The sequence below is a fragment of the Gekko japonicus genome, unplaced genomic scaffold, assembly GCF_001447785.1.
Source record: "Gekko japonicus isolate JY-2015 unplaced genomic scaffold, Gekko_japonicus_V1.1 scaffold950, whole genome shotgun sequence".
NCBI classification, from domain to species: domain Eukaryota; kingdom Metazoa; phylum Chordata; class Lepidosauria; order Squamata; family Gekkonidae; genus Gekko; species Gekko japonicus.
Window position 1 is genome coordinate 364,065 of NW_015163630.1, and position 24,726 is coordinate 388,790.

Here is a 24,726-nt window from a genome sequence, read left to right on the forward strand (position 1 = left end):
CTGCTGCAGGTCACGCATCATGTGTGCCTGGGCCTGTTGCTGCTGCTGTGTGAGATCACGCAGGAGTTGCGCCTGATGTTCAGCCATCCACTGGCCTAGTTGGGCCAAATCCATGCTGGCTCCTGTGGCTGGGGCCAGGCCCGGGTGTACCTTTATCGAGTCCTGGCTGGCTTCAGAGTCTCCGGACCCGTCGGATGACCCGTCCTCATCCACAGTGACGGGGCCGGGCTGACCCTGCCGGTCGGTGGGCGGTTGCCACCCAGGTGGTGGCGGCAGGCGCGGTAGGGGGCGCTGTAGCGGGCCTAGAGTGCCCGCATTCTCCACCACGTTGTGAGCCACTCGGGAGGGCCCGCCAGCGGTCGCCGTCACGCCTCCAAGGGTGGGGCGAGCCGGAGAGCGTAGCCGAGGCGTCAGGCGGTACCGTGGCAGGAAGGGAAAGCGTTTTCTCAATGAGGAGGGTTCGCCTCAGACGCGGGGCCTTCAGGGGTGGCCACCGGGGCAGGCCCGGGGGCCACCGGGACACACAGCCAGTGGAAGGATCAGAAACACATTGGAGACAGAGGTAGATGGACAGGGAGATACAAAGACATGGCACTGGAAGGAAAAGGAAGGTGTTGGTAATAGGTGACTCCCTGCTGAGCGGTATGGAACATCATGTGTCCAGGCCTGACCCCCTGGCCCGTGAGGAGTGTTGCTTGTCAGGGGTGAAAATTAAAGGTATTACAGAGAGGATCCCTAAACTAATGAAACTTACAGAGCATTACCCATTTGTGATGGTCCATGTGGGAACTAACGACACCGTCGTGAACAACATCAAAAACATTAAGGCCGACTATAAAGATCTTGGGTCGGAACAGGCGGCGGGGCGGGTGGCTTCTCGTTGTTCCTTTCTTGGGGCGTCCGGGAGCCCACCGGGGCAGGCCCGGGGGCCACCGGGACATGTATATAATGTGTATACACACACACACACACACACATATTAATGTCCCATTATAGTCGAAAAAATTGTAGCAAACGAATAAAACTGTAGTCATGCTTCTCAAAGCACAGCACCTACTTGGATTAAAGTTAAACCATGCTCAGTACTGAAATATTATTTGATTAAATGACTGTGCAGCAATAGAATGTACAATTTGTGTGATGCAGGGTTTTCAAATTCATTTATACTTATTTAAATATTTTTACACCTTTTCCCACATCAGGTGGTTTGCATTTAAAAAAAATGACAGCAATATAAGACAGCCCCCAAACTTCAGTAATCCTAAACTATAACATCCCAATAATAAAAGCTGATAAACTGGGAGAGAGGTGTATCCAAAACCTTAACTTGTAACCCGTTTCAGAGTTCTGGGATTGTCGCTGTAAAAGGTCCTGGTACAGGCTGTCACAGTCTTTGTCATTATTTTATTTATGTATTTAATTATTTGGTTTGGATTTTTATTCCGCCCTCCCGACAAGTGGGCTCAGAGTGGATCACACCATAAGTAGATAAAAACATACATTAATAAGTATATGGAATCTGAGATTCTTAGATCTTCCTGATACTACCTATCACACTCTGCTAAAATACTTCTTTGTATTGGTGGAGAATATTATATTCCTAACTTCCTCTTCTATCCCAGCTGTAGGGCTTTTATAAGCTAACAAAATTATTGGACACTACAAGATGGTAACATTGAGGGTCACCTGCAAGAACTCATGGGGAAGGGGTCCTCCCATTTCACCTGCCTTCACTTCTTCCCTTCCTGTGCACCCTCTCATTGCTGCTTTTTCTCTTTCTCCTCTCCCGTGTTTGTGCTTTCTTGGAAGCCAGTGGCTTGGGACAGAGAACATGCAGGAAGCTGAATGAAAAAGTGTGTCCTGTGCTCTCTGTGCTTGAAACTGCCACTGCGGCAGGTCAGTTGAGGGGGCTGGACAGAACGGGAGAGCGCCTTAGACACTCCATCAGCCAGGTGGTACAGCGAGAAGCTTTGTGAATGGAATGTGGAGGGAAACAGGGAGATAAACCACCAATAGGATAGGGGCAGAGAACCCTTTTCTTTCCCAGCCCTCCCATCACCTCCACCTTGGAGATACAGTGTCTCTCCCTCTCTGTTCCTCCCCCTCTCGCTCCTGCCCCTCTCCCATAGTCTGTCTCTCTGGTCCTTTCCGCACTTGGATCTCATCCCTGATTTTATCAGAGTTCAACTCATGACGCGTGCTCCCTCTAAGCTGTGGAGTCTTGTGAGCAACAATTCTACTTTGTGAGCTACTGGCATTAAAGTCGTGAGCAAGTGATTTGGATGCTGCATAAATTAGTTTGGTCTGGAGCCGTCCTTCCTGAGCTAAGACAAAAATGTGTGAGCCGGAGGCTAAAAAACTGTGAGCTAGCTCACACTAACTCAGCTTAGAGTGAACACTGCTCGCAACACAGTATCTTGCATTTATCCCTGGTTATAACAGCATCCATTTATCCTGGGACAAGTGTGGGGCGAAACAGGGGTGACCTCAATGTACTGTGGAAACAAAAAATACCCCAAGATAATTACAGGGGTGAACTTGCGTGTAGTGTAGAATGCAAGTTCAGGGACAGGGTTGAACCGGGATTTAAGGTCTAGTGCGGAATCATCCATAAACACCCAAACAGAGAGGTACTGAAATTTCTCAGTTACCTACAAGAAGTCCAGTGGATTGTGTGCTGGATTTTGAGGGCAGGGGGAGAGCTGGCTTCAAATCCATAAAAATCCATCTTATCCATACTCTTTCCATCTCTTAACCTAACCTACTTTGCAAGGTTGCTTTCACAAAAAACAGAAGGGGCAAAGAGAACAAACTACTTCTGACACCTTGCAGAAAAGGGATTCTTTGCTTGTAAGTTTGGCTGTGCTATCAAGTTGAGGGGGGGAGCGGGATGTACCAATGACATTCCCAGCCAATGCAATGTTTTCTCAGTTCCTGTTCTATACTGTGCCCGATCCAGCTTTATTCAGCTACCACCGTACCAACATCCCCCTTCCTTCAGATGCAATGCAATTATTGCGCCTTCAGTCGACCACAGCTCAGTAGCTGTACGGTGGCATTAAGAGGGGTGATTTAACATACAGGGACTCTTTTATTCATCTAACAAGTTTATTCCTTTGTCAGGTACTGCCTCGAATCACAGGATTTTACCGAGGTGGGCACACAGGGAATTTATTGCCGTAACAGGTTTATTCTTGCAACCTTTTATTCATTTATGCAGACTCCCTTTCCCTTTGGCAACTCTGTGCATAAACCAGCCGCAGGAAGGCGACCGCAAGGCCACAGTGCCCCCTTGTGCTCAAAAGCAGCGCATGACAGCTCGAACATTAATCATAGCCGCAGGAGTGTAAAATTCAATTTTACCTCTCCATTCATTCTGAGATGAGTTGAAGGCCGGCCTTGTACATATAAACCGCACTTTACTTCATCAGAGCCCCAGTAACAAATGGTGTGTCTTCTTCAGGGAGTTTAACCATCAAAAAACAGCGCACCATTTAATTCCCCTCATGCCTAGGGTCAGAGCAGGAGATCTTGGCATCAGCAAATGCTTCAGTCCTCAGCTGCGCAGTAAACTATGTTTTAGAGATTGTTCCTCAATGTGAAATGATCAGTCCATTTATCTGCTAAAGGAGACCATCTCTTTGTTCAGCCTTCCAATATTTTTCCCCGCTGACCTGATCTGGACGATAAACCAGAGCCGTCTTAAGATATTCACTGTTCAATTTGTTACTCGAGTGCCTCCAAAGCCCAGCTGTCTCTGTCAGCATCCTGGCTTCCAATTTTCTCTCTCATTCCAACCTGCTCAGTTCTCATGCCGCAAGACCAAGAAGGTTGGAGCCAACCCCACGGGTGGTAAGATGACAAGGCTGGCAATGCTGCAAGGGCTGAGATCAGCTCAACGAAAACATATGAACCTGAGAAACACATGCTGGCACCCGACACTGTGAAGGCTACTCTTTGGAGTTGTTCCAACAGTAATCCATCCAGAAAACATGCACTTCATGATTGCAGAAACTGGTTGTAAGAGAACATAAGAGAAGCCAATGTTGGATCAGGCCAATGGCCCATCCAGTCTAACACTCTGTCACACAGTGGTCAAAAATACCAGGTGCCATCAGGAAGTCCAGCAGTGAGGCCAGAACATTAGAAGCCCTCCCACTGTTGCCCCCCCCCCAAGGACCAAGAATACAGAGCATCACTTGCCCCAGACTGAGAGTTCCTATCTATACCTTGTGGCTAATAGCCACTGATGGACCTCTGGTCAAATTTTGGAGACTCCAAAGTGAAGGAAGGAGAGCAGGAACATTTTTCAAAAAGCAAAGTTACGTGCTTTGTGACACATTCAGATCTGAAACTGGAGGCTCCCATCAGCTAAACTGAAAGAAAGAGGTTGAGCAGAAGTGGTCGCTATGGTAAGAAAACTTGACAAAAGGTCACTGGTGCCTAGTTGGAAGTTCACATGGGGCTATAAGGGTCAGTACTGCTTACTCTGATAAGCAGCAGCTCTCCAATTAAACATCCTTCATACTACCTACTAAATTATCCTTTTAACTAGAGTTGTTGGGAACTGAGCCTGGGATCTTCTGCAGTCAAAGCACATACTCTACCAATGAGCCATGGCCCCCTCTCCATTCTTACTTTGCTGGGGAAATTCATGACTGAGCTGTACTATGGATGTGCATTCAAATATATCCGATCCAAAATTATTTCTGGAAAACACTTTATTTATATTTTGGAGGTATATTCTGGTTCCAGATACAAATTAGAGAATCTCACTCAATCCAGTATTCTGATTCTGAATATTCCCAGAAATATTGAGGAATATTGGGGGGCAGTGTTTTAAACCACCAAACTTTGCATTGTTTTTGTTTTGATTTTTTTTTTTTTTTTTGCAGGTTTCCCAGGCAATGGAGGGGGGAAGGCAGCTCTCATAGGCAAATTGTTTCTCAGGGGAATTTGCTAGGTTGCCTCTGCTGGGACTCTCTTATTTGACATTTTGTTGGACTTCTGCTGTCACATTTGCCCTGTGTTCTCTTTGGCTTTTATGGTTTGACATTGGTTCTGTTGGGCTGGATTCCCTTCCTTGCATCAATTGGTTTGACTTGGATTCTCCAGCTGGACATTGGAGGTGTTGTGTCCATGGTTCTGCGGGAATTCTGTGGTTTGATGTTGGTTGTGTTGGGCTTGTTGGTTCTGGTTCCATTGGGAGGCTTTAGGCCAGTGGTTCCTTGTGTGTTTGGCTATTCTTTACCTTGAAGAAAGCATGGAATCCCCCCCCCCCGCCCAGGAAACAATTGAGGATGGCTGGGGGCAGTTTTTTCAGGGGCCCATAGAATTGGACCTCTTTGTCCAATTCACTTGAAACTTAGGGATTTTTTAGTGGATGGGCACCACCAGCTCTGCTGTAATTTGATGTCATTTGGTAATAAAAAAACTGCTTCTCCACACACACCCTGGAAATATTCCCCATAGAGAATAATGACAACATAAGAGAAGCCATATTGGATCAGGCCAATGGCCCATCCAGTCCAACACTCTGTGTCACACAGTGGCCAAAACCCAGGTGTCATCAGGAGGTCCACCAGTCTGGCCAGACCTCCAGAAGACCTCCTGCTGTGGCCCCCAAGCACCAAGAATACAGAGCATCACTGCCCCAGACATAATGTTCCATCTATACCTTGCATCTAATAGCTACTGATGGGCCTCTGCTCCGTATGTTTATGTAATCCCCTCTTGAAGCTGTCTATGCATGTAGCCAATGGACCCAAATGATTTTGGAATCCTGGAAAAAATTGAATGTGAATACTGAACAGTATTGCATACCCAAGTAATACAGAATACCAATAATTATGCCCTCCATGAAATCCAGATCTGAAAAGTACCATTTTCCCCCTGGTGTACATCCCTAGGCTTTACTGCTTTTGACTGCATGACTATACTTCTTCCATACAAATTTCTCTGACTCCATAAAGCAAGGTGCTAGGAGAAGGTTCTAAAGGCTATCCACTGCGTTCCCAAATGACTAGGGTTATAACATGGAGGTAAGAGAACTAAGGAGAAAACAGAATGTGGAGGCAACAGAACTCCACAGCAGGCCATGCTAAGAAATGGGGGATTTAACTGATAGCCCACCAACCTCCATTCCCTTTCCAAAGAGGCTCTCTGGAAAAACTACATAATGACCAATGATGTTAGACCCAGCTCTGCATAAACCCTTAATATCTGATGAACACAATACCGGGCATTTTAAAAAGTTGGTTCCACGACATTTGATCAAGTCTAGCTAGGGTCAATGGAAGTTCCAAGTGTGTAATCCGAGGAAGGGATTTAGGACATGCCATGGGATAGATATAACCATCCCTAAAGTAGCACTCCATTTGGAGTTTTATCATTTGTCTCATTATGCATATTCTTGACCCACCAAGTGAGTTGTTTGGTCAACTCACTTAGCTATGTAGATAGGTTATAGGGTCGTTGCAGGCCATTACCAGGAGGCCTGTGGGAGAAAATTAGCATACATCTCCATTTACATAACTGCTATTAAACCAATAACCAATCTCTCTCTCTCTCTCTCTCTTTTAACCAGACTCTTTGAAAAGTGCCACTTCAAGGAAAGACATCTGGACCTGCCCCAAGAAATAATTGCTCAGCCACAGTTCTATAAACTAATTATCTGAAAATACCTTAGCTGCATGCCTGCCAACATTGGACAGATTAAGAAAATAAACACTTATTAGTTTTTCTTATCATGTAGGGTAGCTACAATGGTCACTGCTAGATCCAGGACATTTTCAGTGCTTGCTCCTGTTCCATGGAATATCCCTTCTGAAATTGTGCAAAGTGGGATTATTCAGGAGGGCTTTTGACACTACCCCCAAATTTTAAAATCGCAAATATTTGATTGTTTTTTGTGAGTTAAAATTGTATATTATTTTCATCATCACTGTAAGCTGTCTTGAATCCACTTTCAGAGAAAGGCAGGTTAAAAACACTGTAACCAAACAATGCCCTAATTTAAAAAGCATCCCAAAGCCTCCTTAAGATGCATATCACAATTCCCTTTTACAGCTTCTCTTTACTTCCCAGAGGCCTGTCCTTGCACTACTATTTCAAAGCCAGGGGCATTGCTGCACCTCATTTGTGGGGTTCATTCCATAGCTTCAAGGCCATCACTAAGACAGCTGTGTTCCTCCTGTTTGCTGTAGTGATCTCCTTGAATGTGGATATTCAGACAGGCCCTTCTCCTGGCTGGTCACCTGCCTGTAGCTGACCACATCTGATGTGCACATGTGTATTCCACTATGTGTACCCTTGATGCAATCAAAGCTAGGACTTCACAGGCACAATGGGAATTTAATGCAGTCACTAAATGCAACAGTATACGTGGGTTGGTCGCAGTTACCCTGTGTTGAATTTTCAGAAATCTTGCTGGGCCAGAGCCCCACCTGGCCCTGCCCACTTTCTAAAAACACTTGGTGGGTGCCAGGAAAGGCATCAGCAGGCTCATGGGTGCCATGTTGGGGACCCCTGATCCAGAGTATCGTCTACTCTGATTTGGCAGCAGCTCTCTGGGACTCTCAGGAAGGCATCCTTCATGTCACCTACTGTCTGATCCTTTGAACTGAAGACTGAACAAGGGACTTCTGCAAGCAAAACAGATATGCTATCCCTGAGCCACTGCTCGTCGTCTGAGTTAATAGTTTTAAACCATAGTTTATCAGCAGTTTGGACTCAGAGAAGCCCCCACCATTTTTAGGCACATGTAGGCTAGCAAGTTCTAAAGCACCAAGCTATTGTTTTATACTTGCGAAACCAGAGTTAAAAGCTGGCTTTGACATTTATTTTAAATCACAATGTTACCAGAACTGCATACATAAAAGAATCAATCCCTTTCTGGCACGGCAAGTTATAACCAGCTCTTTTCCCATCAGCAATTCTTTCTGTGCTTCACAAATGGTTCAATGATCAATAAGTGCTATTTCTAAGAAACAGACCATATTCCTAGAGTCTAGATTTTTTTTTTTTTTAAAAAAAAGACTCTTCCACCCACCCCCCATCCCATGGCCCCACTCTTCCCAGGTGCCAACCTTACCTCCTCCTGGAAGTCGTAGAGAACTCCACACACTATTCAGACCAAATGATTAACAGTACCTCTCAGCTCCACTGCTTTATAACACTCCAGCCAATTCAGATCTGCTGTGATAGTGTTCTGCAGATCACACAACCTCAATCTATGGTCACTTCACAGCATCAGGAAAGAAGCTCATGCCCACATCTTGATTCTCACTCTGGCCAACAGCCATCTTCTGAAACAACCAGTGGTTTCTAGGCTTCATGATATGGAAGTGCTGACACATTTCTAATTAAGTCTTTGAGAGTCAGAGCCACTTCTGGCACAAGTTTCATAATCCTTTTTGCTTACTCTCTTTAATAAAGGCTTCCCAAGCTTGGTCCAAAATGTCTTTTAATCCCCATTTATAGCAATTTTTAAAGGCTGCTGTGATGGTAGGGTTGCCAGCTCCCAGGTCCAAGCGGGGGATCCCCCACTTTTTAGGGGCTTCTCCCTGCTGCAGACCAGCTGGCTGGTGGGGGAACCCCACTCCTAAACTGGGATGTTGCACAGGGGCACTCTGGTGTTTGGGCAAACTCTATGGTTTGAGGGCAAATTTACATAGAGTTTCACCCAGAAACCAGAGCATTGCCCCTGGCAGCACTGACACGATGATGTCACTTCTGGGTGATGTCATCACATCATGCAACATCCCCGCCCACCCCCCAAATCCCCCCACCAGATTAACGAGAAGACCTGGCAACCCTATGTGATGGACTTCTAGAGGGAGAACAAAATTCCCTACCCAGCCAAACAAGGTGTTAGCTCTGAAGAGTGCAGAGATCCCTGGTGTGGTGCGGTTAGAAACTGCCTTTAGAGACCTTATGTTAAAAACTCAAGACGAGTACTGGTGTTTCAAGAGAAAGGGTTTGGGTGCTGGCAAGAGTGTACCAGCCTTCTGGAAACTAAAAGAGTCAGATAATTTTTGTTGTTCAGTCGCACAGTCGAGTCTGACTCTTCGCGACCCCATGGACCAGCTCCCGCCAGGCCTTCCGGTCTTCCGCCATCCTCTGAAGTTTGCTCAACTATGTTCGTTGCATCTATGACACTGTCTAACCATCTCATCCTTTGCCGTCCCCATCTTCTGTGACCTTCAGTCTTTCCCAGCATCAGGGTCTTCTCCAGTGAGTGCTCCCTTCTCATTTGGTGGCCAAAGTATTTGAGCTTCAGTTTCATTATCTGGCCTTAAGGTCCTCTTCACTTTCTGTCAGAGTCAGAGAATACTTGAAGTAATTGTACTGAAGCGTTTTCAGAAAACATTAGAACAAAAGCCTCTCAACATAAAGATTTAAGTCACTGTGAATAGCTTAAGTAACTTTCATCAGCCTGAAACATAAGAACATGTGCATGTATTGTGCATGTATAATTTTACCTCAGAAAATTTACCCTATTTCACCTGACCTTTGGTCTCTATCTTGAATAAAATATTTTGTTAATTTAAAATATAAAAACTTCTCAAGTGCCATTTAAGTCATATAAGTTAAAGGGGACTCCCAATCCTTCCCTCAGGCTCCTGGGCTGAGCAAACAGCCAAAATATTATACTATGACAGGGTGGGACAGCCAGGATTCTTCAGGAAAGAAGAAAACAGACAACTAGGGCATCTCAGTCACAAAAGGGAAAGAAAAATGGAGGGAAAATTGTGCCTCTGAGTGACGGAAGAGGGGGGGCGTCATAGCTGTATTAGTGGGCAGCCCTCTGAACAAAGACTTTCATACAGAGTGAAACCTGGTAATACAGTGTGGGGAAAAACAGAATGGAGTTACAGTTAGGCTCCAGATACTCTACTGGGTATATGTCTCATTTCCCATGACATTAAAAACCCTTCACATAAATGTTCATAAGAGATGCACAGTTTTCTCCACAACACACCTTCCCATGTCAAAGATTAGTAGAATTACAAAGACTTTACAGCATGCTGGCAATGCCCCAAATCAGAAAACGTGCACATGGACTAAGGACTTGGCACCCAAGACTTCTCTCCTGGAATGCAAGGCAAAGTAAGCAGTGGAGGGGGGGGGGGGCAATACTATTTAATTTGTTCATAAATGATCTGGAAGTGGATGTGAACAGGCACACCCTATCCTTCATACATTCAAGGCATTCTGGGAAACTGGTCATTCTTGGGATGTACACAGTTCAGTACATTGTCTTGCTCTGGAGCAAAACTGCCTTTTTAAATGATAATTTGAGCCAATGTAGTAGAAAGGAATAGAACATGGTATCAAACTTGGCATATACCCAAGGGCCACACATATAAGCAAACTGCAAGTTTTGACAGAGGTCAGTGGCTAACTTCTAAAAAAAATCCCTCATCTTGCCATACAATCCCAGCATGGCACCTTTCTCAGTTTTGTTGAAAAGGTGATTGTGACAACCCCACTTACTCATGCTATCCCCCTCCCCTGTTATTTAACTTGTTTCTCATACATGGCAGGACCTCTTATCCCATTGACAAAAAAGCCTGTAATGAGGATATGATGCTCCATCCACTTCCCGCCATCAGAGGTGAGATTTTCCCTGCATTTTGCTTTCCCTTTATGACTGAGATGCCCTCTTTCCTGAAGAACTCTGGCTTTCCCACCCTTTCACATTACGAAATTTTGGCAGTTAGCTCAGCCCAGGAACCTGAGGAAAGGATCAAGAGCAGTGTTCCCTTTAAGCTGAGTTAGTGTGAGCTAGCTCACAGTTTTTTAGCCTCTGGCTCACACATTTTTGGCTTCGCTCAGGAAGGATGGCTTCAGAGCAAACTAATTTATACAGTAGACAAATCGCTTGCTCACAACTTTAATGCCAGTAGCTCACAAAGTAGAATTTTTGCTCGCAAGATTCCACAGCTTAGAGGGAGCATTGATCAAGAGCCCCCTTTTGCGTAAACTTAAATGGCACTTGAGGTGTTTCGAAATTCCAAAGTAACAAAATATTTTATTCAATATAGAAGGGAAAGGTCAGATGAAATCAGGGGTAAAATTTCTGAAGTAACTCAATATAGAGTTCTGAAGTAAATCAGTATATGCACAGACTTTAGTTCATGTGTGTCAGGCTATTGAGAGTTTCATAAGCTTTTTCCAGTGAATTAGGATCTTTAAGATAAGAGGCTTTTGTTCCGGTGTTTCCCAAACATTCCAGTACAGTTTCATTGAGCATTCACTGACTCTTTTGGTTTCCAGAAGGCTGGGACACTCTGTCCAGTACCCAAACCCCTTCTCTAAACACACCAGTATTCTGAGTTTTATCTGACTCTTAAGATTACACAAGGAAGTCTCTAACCACACCAGGCCAGGGATCTCTCCACTCTTATGAGCTATCGCCCTGTTTCAACTGGGTGGGAATTTTCTTGTCTCTCTAGAAGACCTATTCCCTTTTCTGGCCTGAATGAGAGTCTTCTTCTAACTACCCATTTCTCCAGCCAACCTCCCTCAGTTCTCCATCTGTGTTAAACTGCTCTCAGTCAGGTCTGAATTCAGAAAAATAGTGTTGCACTTACCTGTGTTGTTCATCTGTGTAGGCACACATGCGGTAGTGCACAAGCACATAGGCCAGCCATTTAGATTTCTAGTTAGCTTACTAACAGAGTAGGAGAAGCCTTTCCGAACTGGAGATATTGGAGACATTTCCCCACCTAACCGTCATGTGCTCCAGGGAGGAGCTCTGCACACTCCCTCAGTTCTCCTGAGCCCCTACTATGAGCCAAAATAAAATCTTTTTTTTTTTTTGCAAGAGAGGAATAGCTCACAGTGGGGTAAGATGGAGGGATGTGTGCCTGTACAGAGACAACTAGATGAACAACAGTTACAGGTCAGCACAATACTGTTTTCATCACTGTTGTTCTGTCCAGTCCCACATGGGAGACTAGCAAGCCGGGTTACCAGGTGGTGGGATGAGCTGTGCCCACTGATGTCTCCTTTCTTGCATTAACATCCACAGAGTAGTGTTTAACAAATGTGTCTGCAGATAACCAGGTTGCTGCCCTGCAAATCAGTTAATGGGATGCCTCTTTGGAAGGCTGCAGATGTTGCTTGGGCCTTCGTGCTGTTCCTTGTTCACTCCATTTAAATCAAGCCTTCTTGGCTTTTATGGTTTCCTTGACTTTACTGATTATCCACACTGGCATCCTCTTAGGCTTGGTATAGTATATATGCCATCTGAGGAAAGAAATGTCTATAGATAATTTATTCCTGAGTTACCTTCCAAGGAAACTTATTAGCACCAATGACAGCTATACATCATATAGTAAGTAATGTTAATAATCAACTTTTGTTAGTAGGCAGAAACTCCCAAAATTTCTTGATTCCACAGCTTTATTTTTCTCTGAAGTGTGTTACCATAGGACAAAGCGACATGAACGTTTATACATCTTTGTATCCAGGTCTCCATAAGCTCTAAAGGGTAAAACAGTTCTAGTTGTAAGTCAAATACCCATTGTGGAGCATCAACAGTATTCTGGACACCACACAGTTCACAAAAATACAGACAACCCCATCGCTCACATACTGACAGAGAGAAAGATACACAGAAAACTAGTCACGTCAGAAGTCCAGAGATGGGAATGAATATTTCGTTATGCTGCTGATATATACAATACAAAGTTATTGCGCAGACCACACACTGACAGAATAAGCTTCTTTGCAGATCTGTGGGAAGCAGAATGGGAAAGAAGATCTGAAAGAGAGACTCATAATGCACATCCGGGGCAAGGAAGACCCTGGTCTGTGTAAAAATTGCCATCATTTACATACATTAAAAAATGAAAAGGGACAAGGGATTCAACAAAAGTGGTGATCTTAAAAAAACACATATTCAAATAACATCATTCTAAAATAACATCTGAAAATAAAGATACAGTTATCCAAAATTATGTTGGTGATACAAGAAGGAGAAGAGCTTTCACAGAAAGACAACCAGTGCACTGTTCGATTAGTGCATATGACGCAGACCACTCTTCACCTTTTGAGGGATGCAGTCTAAATAGCTGCAAAGAGCAGAACATTGTTTAATGTGTACAGAGGTGGGTGGATTTTGTGCGTATATTTCACAGATTCATGGAAGCCCAACTCTGGCATTAGCCAAACCTGGCTATAAGTAGCACAGACAGATGGATTTCACTAGATGAAATCTCATCCCCCCCCCCTTAAAAATGGGGCTAATTTATTTGCAGAGAACTGAATCTGCTTGCACCTATTCTATGCGGCCATATCACTATCTAAATGGAGGGCAAGAGAAACTCCCACGTTTTGAGCCGCCCATCATCTGGTGGCACTCAAGGAACGGGGCCTCCAAGCACAGGAACACCATCCTATTTCACTGAGCACCATTCCTTCCTATACTGACATGGCATGAGCAGAGTAAGGAACACCCTCTTGTCTGGTCAAACAAGAGAAGACCATTTACTGAAGGCCCGATTGGCCTCAGGTCTAGAGTTGTTCACTGCCCTACTTCCGAATGGAGGGCATCACTTGAACATCCTGCATCCAAATCTGGAGAAAAGAGAATTCTCCCTTGAACTGGTCCTCCTTCCGTTATCTAAAGGAAGTATCCTCTCTCTTTATTGCTGTGTAGTCACCCCCATTTGACTGTCAAATGACTGATAGTAATCATGAATACTTTTGCAAGGCCATCCCAGACCTAGCACAGAAACTTTTGAAGAAACATGACTCCAAATAGCTTTAAAACTCGACATGTATGGATATTTCTCTGCAAGACTGGTCCCAAGTCCCTTAGTTCTTATTCTGAAACAAAAGGCAAGGAACTAGGGATTTGCATAAATCTTGGTTGTGAACGCAAGAGATATCCTGCCCTATTAACCCCTTCCTAAAATAGCTTGAACTACATGGGGAGTTCAGTGTAAGTAAACATTCGGGTGTGTTTGGAAATTACAGATGCTGTCTAAAAAGCAAAGCCAAAGAAAAGGTGCAGAGGAGCAAGACAAGGAAAGTCGGTAATAGATGAGAATTCTATTGCTTCAGAGCAACGACGATAAAAAGTGAAATAAAATCACAGCAGTTAGGCACAATCACAGTTTCAAGGTTTTCGTTGCAACCCATTAAAGGTATTTCAAGGCTTTGCTTGTGGTCCCAAACCTGTCTCCAGTTTGCGGGCAGGCGAAGGATAGCCAGCAGCTTTCACAGTGGTCTAAAAGGATCCTGAGCTCCACTTCCCCAGCCCAAAGGGCTCAGTGTGGTTACCCAAGCAACTGCAAGATTTCCTATCATTTTGTATGTCTCCTTTTGTACTGCTAATTTTTCTACCTAGTTTTAAAAGGAGCCAAGGTGACCCGTGGTAAACAGGAATGGTTACAATTAAGACTGAGGGATAAAATGTCCACAATGCAAGCTCTACGTTAAGTGTTACAATGTATTTGGTCATGCATAAATCCCTACAGGATCCTGGCAGGCAGGCATTTTGACATGTATATCTGATGTGGGGTCAGGTTGCTAATTAACTAATCGTGTGATGGGTCTGTAGCACAGTGTCAATTCGGCAGCAGGTTCAGCATCACGCAGCGCGAAGCTCAACAGCCGTGGAGAGTCAGTGGTCATCGACTTTAGTTCTTTTGGCTTTCAGAGAAAGATGCTGCAAAGAAAGAAACAGACAGTCCACGGTGTCAGTTTCTTGCAAATGTTCCTGTACAATAATTTCTTCCATTCCTTACTCAATCAGTTTCCATGTTAGTAATAGTCTATCTTGATATTAAAGTCATGCACCAGGTAATATATTTCATGTTGAAATATTCCAGAAAGCACATTGAGCCCACAAGCATTTGCCAATACAGAATCAGCGCTATTTATAAAGCCATAAACAATTTTGTTGCCTGATACTTATAAACATAAAGATGCTATTTAAAAAAAAAATAAAACAGCACAGTAGTTGAGTTTTGTAATGACTTCTTTTTAAAGGCACTTTTACAGTATTGGCGTCGTCCATTATTAATGCTGCCAAAGATAATGTCTTTATTCATTACAAGGAGAACAGGTTAACAAATGTTTAACACACCTATTTGCTAGCCTAGCATTATAGGTACTCATACAGTTTTTCAAAGAAGACTGTTTCTGCATTCCAAACTCAAGTGCTTATATATGTCTGAGCTTAAACTATTTCCGAGGCTGACAGCTCATTCTGTTGCTATAATTTACATCACAGCATCTGTTTGATTAGGTGCACTTTTTGTGTCATCTGAATATGGCTGGTGTAGTCAAAAGATTTTACTGGCAGAGAAAGGAGAGGAGATTTTTGGAACACACAAGGCTTTCCTCAGCTCATTTCTCCCTTCTTTTCCTCGGGCCCCATGGTCACTGACCAAATTCACTATCCCTTCACAATTCTACTGGATTGTTGTTCTTGTTGCCGTCAAGTCACAACTGACTTACAATGACCCCATAGGGTTTTCAAGGCAAGAGACATTCAGAGGTGGCTTGCCATTGCCTGCCTCTATGTCACAACCCTGGTATTCCTTGGAGGTCTCCCATCCAAATACTAGCCACAGCCGACCCTACTTAGCTTCTGAGATCTGATGAAATAGGGCTACCCTGGGCTATCCAGGTAAGGGCTTTCTACTGAATTGTACTGGGCTTGTATCAGCCAGTTTGATGCTAGTGGTTTCTGTTCTTAAAAGCTCACCTGGGGGAATTGTTAACACTGATCTGTTCTCATTCTTATGCAGATTCTTTTGCCTGTTGTTTACAGTGTAATCCGATCCAGAGTTACATCCTTATAAATCCCTGGGAGTCCATAAGCTTAGAAGGGTGTAATTCTGTTTAGGATCACACTCCTAGTTTGCAAATCTTCTCCCCCTCTCTTGTTTTAGTTTTATGTAGTTCTGTCCACTGTTTAATTCCTGCTAGATACTCATGGGTTAGTGTCTTTGTTTCTTTTTTTCTTCCACTTCATTCTCATTTGCTGTAGGACATTTCTCAAGCTCCTGGACAGCCTCTCCTGGAAAGCTGGCTGGCACACAAAAATTCTCTCTTTCCTGGCCTACCTAGTGGTATACTACTTACAGTGGTATAAGTATACACTTCCCTGATTGTCTCTTTAAAAGCCCTGGCTCTTGCTGTATTGTAATCTGAATGATTCTTGGGGTAAGTACTTACACACATCTTTTTACTCACTCAGGCTCTTTTGCAGCAGCAAATACAGCATAATGGTTACAGTGTCATACTAGGAACAGGGAGACTCCATGTTCAAAACCCCATTTTGCCATGACGCTTACTGGATAATCTTGGTCAAGCCATGCTCTGTTAGCCTAATATACCACACTAAGAATTTGCAAGCCTAAAAATAAAAAAAGAACCATGCATGCTGTCCTGAGCTTCTTGGAGCACAAAAAAAATGTGATAGTAATTCCATCTCCTTTCATGCCTGCTGAAAAGACACAACTTTGCTGGATGAAGTGATGGTCACTAGTTCAGTTGATTTAAGAAGGGAATTATACAAATTCATGAAGGATAAGTCTATCAATGACTATTGGCCACAACCACTAAATTGAATCTTCACACCCCCAGAGGCTAGGCTTCATGGGACAGAGACCTGTTTTAGCTTACACAACACTGTAAAGCACCATGGATGCTAATTGGTCAATAATCTTTCCTATATAATAATCCTATTTTCAAGTGGCAACATTCCATGCCCTCCCTCGGCCATTGGCCCATAAGCCGCCACCTAAGAGTACTCGTGTGCCATTGGCTGGGTGCTGGGTCTGCTCCTCTTCGCCGCCCACTCCCCCTTCAGCCACTGTGCCCTGTCAGAATTACTGGCAAACGGCTTTCTCTCTTGACAAAGACGCTTCTCCTGCTTGCGTCCTGTGTGGGACTAACTCTTCCCTCAGTGGCTGTTGGTAGGTGTAACAAAATGGCAGTTACCTGTGTTTGTAAGATGGCTGCCGTCTGTGGTTGGTTGTTTAAAATGTTCCCCCATAAGGTTTAATTGAGCTGTAGTTCCAGAGAGGGGCCTGCGGGGGTAACACTCACTGGGTTGAATGGGGGTTCCTCATCTGCTGGCCTACAGTTTCCAGCTGCCCCAACGCCAAAAAGTACAGGAAAAGAGGGACTGTCCCAAGGGGCAGAGCAGTATCAATATAGACTCCAGCCCATCCAGCTGAGTTGTAAACTGGAGCCCGTTTTACCACAGTAGGCAACCAAGAAATACAACTGATCTCCAGGAGGGAGGGCAGAAGTCAGCTGCAGTCAGAGGGGAAGATAATGGTAGGTTGACGGTTAGCTGGGAAGGGGATGGGGTTGCCAACTCCAGGTTGGAAAACTGCTGAGGATTTCAGGGGTGGAGCCTGGAAAGGGTGAGGTTTGAGGAGGTCACCACAGCAAATTGATGCTGAGTGCCCAAGGCCTTGGCACTCTCCCAGAGCCTCTTTCTACAGCTTGTTGTATTTATTTCCACAACGGGCCTTATTCCTAGTAATAATAATAATGAGAGAAGGAAAAAAGAGATTTAAAAAGATCCTTAAATGTGAGGACTAAAAGCTTGAAGAAGATGAGGAAAGTTATCAGGGAGAGACTCACTGAAAATGGATGCAAAGAATTCAGCCAGAACTCTGCATTCTCCCATACTTTCTTTAACAATGTCTTCAATCCTCCCTGGCTGACTTCCCACTCCTGATATAGTTAAAGAGCAAGATTCAAGTCCAGTAGCAGAAGGGAGCTTTGACTCTCAAAATGTGATACCCTGGGAATCTCAATGGCCTTTAAAGTGCTCCTGGACTTGAATCTTACTCTCCACTATAGACCAACACAGCTACCCACCTGATATACATAAAGAGATTCTTAGCATTTATCTTAATGTTTTTAGCATATCTGCCTGGTTGTCAACTTGTTTTGCCAAAACCTGTGTTGCTTCTCCTTCACCTCATTTGGGCAAGACCTGGACTTTTAAAAGGAAGGCTTTTTGCATTGTATGTCTTCCTTGATTTCACTTCTTAACCACTCCAGCATCGTCTTAGATTTGGTGGCTCCTAACCCACAGTATACACTATTGGAGCTTCCATTATTGCTTATTTAAATCCTTTCCAAGAATCTTGAAATGATTTGACCCTCTCTAACCACCTTTGGACCAACTGTATCATTTGCGGTTCCAGGTCGTATTCGGGATGGAGAGGCTTGGTCAGTCTTATACTGCCCCATTTGAATTGACCACTCACACACCATTTCTTTGAAAGTTATGTGGATAAAATTGGCCACAACTTTATTGATTACAGCTGTTATAGGCACTGGCTCAGCATAGGTCCACCGGATCCGACCCGTCGGCTGACCCTTCCGCCAGCCGAGGTATCCGTTACCCAGCCAGCCAGCATGGGTAGAGACCGCGGGATGGCAGGTTGCCGGGGTTCACCTGGACACCTGCCCCTGTGAGAACTCCCCTGCCACCTGGTGGTGAGGGCAATTGCTGCTAGTCCTTGCACTGCTTGCTCCCTTCAGCCCTCACGCCAAGACCCTTACAGGGGTTCCCACCTCCGGAAAATGGCACGCAGGCCAATTTCTGCCAAACGGATCTGGCCCCATGCTGTCACCACCACAAGAGCTGGACAAACCCCTTGGTCCTGCTCCCGCCAACGCCTCTACAGCTGTAGCCAAGAGAGGAGAGAATAACGTACCCCATGTAGCCATATGTCCATACCCCAAACTGACAGGTGCGCTCCATCTGCCCGGAACAAGGCCTCCATCCTGTGGGAGATGTCTGGGTGGCGGATCCAAACACCGCCTGTGGACTCAACCGCCCTGCCCAGTCTGCCAGACACCTTTCTCCTTGCCACGTCCACCTTTCTAGGATGAGCCGCTCTTCGCCATGACCTCCGTTCCAGCCAATCCGACCAAAAGAAGACTGTGTTGGGCAAGACGGCCAGGTCAGCCAGCACCTGGCAGTCCAGACACGCACTGGGTTGTTCCGTCAAATCGTTCTCCCCCAGTTGCACCACCAACGCACCAGGGAGTCGATGTCAGGCCCCAACACGGCCCAACCAAGGAAGTAACGATCTCCACCGCATACCCCGCTGGGCCATCCAAGTGATGTGTATGGCTGTCTCCAGCCCCAAGTCCTTGTGGGGGGGGGGGAATGGCAAGTGGCCTGAGTCATTTATACCAGGCTTCTTCTTCAGACCACCCCACTGCCCGGCCATTGGCCCGGGGAGGGAGGGGAGGTGCCTACCTTCCTGCCACTCGCCCGGCCCCACTCCTTCCCGACTCAGCGACTGGGCAGCCTCTTCCTCCCCCGCCCGGCCCCACAAATGGCGAGCCTCGCCTACCCAGGCCCTTTCTGCTTCTGTGGTTTCCTTGATTTCTGTTAGGAAAACGTCTGTTCATCAATCCAAGCTCTGCTTACTGTAGATAATGGGTTGGATCCAGTACAAAATGTCTGCCTGCACTAGAGCTCTTGGCACAAGCAGAAATGCAAGAAAAAGACTGCAGTAGTTGCTTGCAGTGTCAATCACTATACCCCCACATGTTTACACATGTGCAAGACCATATGCAACTGATTTCTGAGCACTGAAATGCACACGGAGAAAAGCACCAGGTGTTGCTAAGTTTATGTTTCAATTTGCACATCGCTGGATACAAGCCATAGCATAAAGTTGTCCTTAAGAGTCCCTTTGACATTTCTGGGAATACATAAAAAACAGCTGTGCAAGTAATCCACACTTCTCCTTTTTTGTGCTTCTGAACCTCGATACATTTTGGATCCAGTATACTAAGGGAAGCCTCCAACCAGCCATTATTCTCCTGGCTCTCAGAACTGATAAAGACAATCTGGTTCCCAGGGCTATCATTCAGAGACCTATGACCAAGTGGTAGATGCAGCAAGGCATTTTCGGTTGTGGTTCCTATGCTGCACAATAGCTTCCCCAAAAGAGAATTAGTTTCTACCACTCACCAAGTTTTGGCAGACAGCTTATTTCTGAAATACTTCTGAAGTATCATTTTACTTTTGCTGGGTTTTTTAAAGTGTGGTTTCAGTTTTCATTTTATATTATGTAGTATGTCAACTTCATATTAGGTTTTTTAAAACTGCCCACGGAAATTTGCAAAAGTACAACAGATAAATAGTCAAATCTGGAAGGGATCAATGTTCCCTCTAAGCTGTGGAGTCTTGTGAGCAAAAATTCTACTTTGTGAGCTACTGGCATTCAGGCTGTGAGCGAGCGATTTGGCTACTGCATGAGTTAGTTTGCTCTGGAGTTGTCCTTCCTGAGCTGGGACAAAAATGTGTGAGCCGGAGGCTAAAAAACTGTGAGCTAGCTCACACTAACTCAGCTTAGAGGGAACACTGGAAGGGATTGTACTTTTTCAATAACAAGCCAATAAATTTACCTAGAACTAGGGACAAAAGTGACAAGAGAATAATTTACCATCATTTCCAAACATCATCATCTTTGACTTAATTTTACTTAGGCTTCTGACCAATGGAAATGATGGAGGAAGGAATGTGCTACACTACTCACTGATAAGACTCTGCCAGAATTTCCAGCCACATGAGGAAGGAAGTTATTCAGGACAACAAGCTATCAATTATGAGCACTCTATAATAGTCATCTCCTTATGAAGTATGATAATTGTAAGTACCGGTAATTATCAGGGCTACTGCAAGTTACTTTTGATCATTAACTCAGCAGTTGTTCAGATAATTCACTGAATACCAGTGTGTAGTTTGAGACACCTCTTCTTACAGGCACACAACAAACTAGAATGACACAATGATTGTGTGCTATCTGTTCACCTAGTCATACAAAAAATTAGATGTGAGAAGATTTACTGTAAATGTAACGTTGGCTCATTTCCTTATCATGACATTCCTGAGACACTTGTCTTGAGTGATCAAAAAAACCTCCAAAATTTTATATCCTGAAGCACCAGCTTTCTGGAACTCACTGCATTTTACAAAGTTGCTTCCCAGCTCCATTCAAGATGTTGGTTAACATTTTCAAAGCCCTTAATTACCTGCATAACACAGGGGAGTGTCTACCTTGTATATTCTTGCCCATTCATTAAGGTCACCTGAAGAGACCTTGCTCTGCATGCTCTCTATTAGTATGCTAAGGAATGAAAGAGCTGAAACTGAGGCCTTGTTTGTGGTGCTGCCCACTTTATGGAAGCTTTCATGCAGGGGATTTAGTTGACACATTCAGGCTATAGTTTCCAATATACCTTAAATATGTTTCTGTTTTTCAAGGTATTTTCTTCCTTAGTAGAAGGTATCAGCCAAAACGTGTCAATTTCAGCTAATCATTCAAAACGCTGCTAGGATTTGGACCAGACACTGGATAATTCACATTAAAAACAAAAAATCATCATACAGCTGCATTCTGCTAAAACTGCTGACTATGTTCCTGTTCAACACCTGGCTTTCCTCAAGAATAGCAGCAATATTCCTACCAAGTGCCTGGGTATGCAATGCTACTGAAAGTCACCTGTGCAGTTAATATCAAAGGCCAAGACTACTCCCATATGACACATTTGGCACACAGCCAATGATATCTCACCGTATTATTATTTTGTGGGCATCCTGCCATTTACGATAAATTTGTAGACAACACACAGGATGTCATGATAGGAGAGACATGTATATTTCCCCCCCATAGTCTTAAATTCCATAAACCTTATAATCAGTTAATGGCATTTCCTCCTCAGAAGATCTCCACCAGAAATGTCATAAGAACATAAGAGATGCCAATGTTGGATCAGGCCAAAGGCCCATCCAGTCCAACACTCTGCATCACACAGTGGCCAAAAATATCAGGTGCCATCAGGAGGTCCACCAGTGGGGCCAGGACGTTAGAAGCCCTCCCACTGTTGACCCCCCCAAGCACCAAGATGACAGAGCATCACTTGCCCCAGAGTCCCTACCTTGTGGCTAATAGCCACTGATGGACCTCTGCTCCATATGTTTATCTAAATTCCCATTTGAAGCCGTCCATGCTTGTAGCCACCACCACTTCCTGTGGCAGTGAATTCCATGTGTTAATCACTCTTTGGGTGAAGAAGTACTTCCTTTTATCCGTTCTAACCCGACCGCTCAGCAGTTTCATGGAGTGCCCACGAGTTCTTGTATTGTGAGAAAGGGAGAAAAGTACCTCTTTCTCTACCTGCTCTATCCCATGCATAATCTTATAAACCTCAATCATGTCTCCCCTCAGTCGTTTCTCCAAGCTAAAGAGCCGTAAGCGCTTTAACCTTTCCTCATAGGGAAAGTGTTCCAACCCTTTTATCATTCGAGTTACCCTTTTCTAAGCTAAAGAGCCCTAAGCGCCTTAACCGTTCCTCATAGGGAAAGTGTTCCAACCCTTTTATCATTCGAGTTGCTCTTTTCTGCACTTTTTCCAAAGCTATAATATCCTTTTTAAGGTGTGGTGACCAGAATTGCACACAGTATTCCAGATGAGGTCGCACCATTGATTTATATAGCGGCATTATGATATTGGCTGATCTGTTTACAATACCCTTCCTAATAATCCCCAGCATAGCATTGGCCTTCTTTATTGCAGTCACACACTGTCTCGACATTTTCAGTGAGTTATCTACTACAACTCCAAGATCTCTCTCTTGATCTGTCTCTGCCAGTTCAGACCCCATCAACGTGTATTTATAGTTAGGATTTTTGGCTCCAATGTGCATCACCTTGCACTTGGCCACATTGAACCCCATTTGCCATGTTGACGCCCACTCGCCCAACTTTGACAGATCCCTTTGGAGTGCCTCACAATCCTCACTGGTTTTCACCACCCTGAACAACTTCGTATCATCCGCAAATTTAGCCACTTCACTGCTTACTCCCAACTCCAAATCATTAATGAACAAGTTAAAAAGCAGTGGACCAAGTACTGATCCCTGTGGTACCCCACTGCTTACACCCCTCCACTGGGAGAACTGCCCATTTATACTCACTCTCTGTTTTCTATTAATTAGCCAGTTTTTGATCCATAAAAGGACTTGTCCTTTTATCCCATGATTTTTGAGCTTGCTTAGGAGCCTTTGATGAGGAACTTTATCAAAAGCTTTCTGGAAGTCAAGGTAAACAATATCTATTGGATCCCCCTTGTCCACATGTTTGTTCACCCCCTCAAAGAACATTAACAGGTTAGTGAGACAAGATCTTCCCTTACAGAACCCATGTTGAGTCTGCCTCAATAGGTTTTGTTCATCTATGTGCCTACTAATTCTTTCCTTAATAATGGTTTCCACCAATTTACCCGGTATCGACGTCAGACTGACAGGCCTGTAATTTCCCGGATCTCCTCTGGAACCCTTTTTAAAGATGGGAGTGACATTAGCTACCTTCCAGTCCTCAGGAATGGAGGCTGATTTTAAGGAGAGATTACATATTTTTGTCAGGAGATCCACAAGTTCACAATTGAGTTCTTTCAGAACTCTTGGATGTATGCCATCTGGGCCTGGTGATTTATCAGTTTTTAAGTTGTTTATCAGTTTTAGGACCTCCTCTCTCGTCACCTCAATCTGACTCAGGTCTTTCAACACCCCTCCCGAACTCAGCGGCTCTGGAGTGGGCAAGCACCTCTCATCTTCCACAGTGAAGACGGAGGCAAAAAATGCATTTAGCTTCTCAGCCATTTCCCTATCATCCTTCAGTACTCCTTTTACCCCTTGGTCATCCAAGGGCCCCACTGCCTCCCTGGCTGGTTTCCTGTTTCTAATGTATTTGAAGAAAGTTTTATTGTTGGTCTTTACATTTTTTGCTATATGCTCCTCATATTCCCTTTTTGCATGCCTGACCACAGACTTGCATTTTATTTGCCATAGCCTGTGTTCTGTTTTATCAGCCTCACTGTGACTAGCTTTCCACCGCTTAAAGGAATCCTTTTTACCTTTTACAGCTTCCATTACTTTGTTTGTTAACCATGTAGGCTTTTTCTTATACCTGTTTGTGCCTTTCCTAACCTGCGGAATATATTTTATTTGAGCTTCTAGAATTGTAGTTTTAAACAGTTTCCAAGCTTCCCCAATGGTTTTGACCCTTTCTACTTTTCCCTTCAGTTTCCTCCCCACATGTCCCCTCATATCAGAGAAGTTACCCCTTTTAAAGTTAAAAGTGGTTGTGTGAGTCTTTTTGGCCAATTCCCTATTTGTACAAATGTTGAACTCAACAACATTATGATCACTGTTCCCAAGTGGTGCAATCACTTTTACATCTCTCACCAGGTCTTGAGTGTTACTTAGGACCAAATCAAGGATCGCCTCTCCCCTGGTAGGTTCCATGACCATCTGCTCCATAGCACAGTCATTTAGAGTGTCTAGAAACTCAATCTCTTTCTCTCGACTAGAACACATATTGACCCAATCAATGTGTGGGTAGTTAAAATCACCTATTACGACACAGTGTTTTTGTCTAGCTGCTATCTTTAATTCATTCATCATTTTATAATCCTCCTCTATCTTTTGATCTGGTGGGCGATAAACTCCCAGTGTTAAGTTTCCTTTTGGCCCCCCTATTTCAACCCATAGAATTTCCAGAATTTCTGCTAACCTGGGGGAACCTCCAGATCTGCAGAAAATTTTTATTTAAAAAACAACACTCTGTTGGCAAAGAATGGTTGCCATATAGAGACTTAATTAAAAAAGAGGGAACAGAATGGACAATGAAAAAGCAGAATGAAATTGACT

At 44.3% G+C, this 24,726-nt stretch overlaps 1 protein-coding gene across 1 annotated transcript in view; it reads right to left on the bottom strand.

Annotated features, from left to right (window-relative positions):
* Window positions 1-13,897: 13,897 nt before the first annotated feature.
* The window catches only part of DHX35 (DEAH-box helicase 35), a 54,370-nt gene continuing 43,541 nt past the window's right edge, over window positions 13,898-24,726 (bottom strand). Inside the window, exon 22 of the mRNA XM_015407528.1 lies at window positions 13,898-14,683. Coding sequence (XP_015263014.1) covers window positions 14,639-14,683 — 45 coding nt within the window. The 3' untranslated portion in view covers window positions 13,898-14,638. The remainder of the gene's footprint in view (window positions 14,684-24,726) is intronic.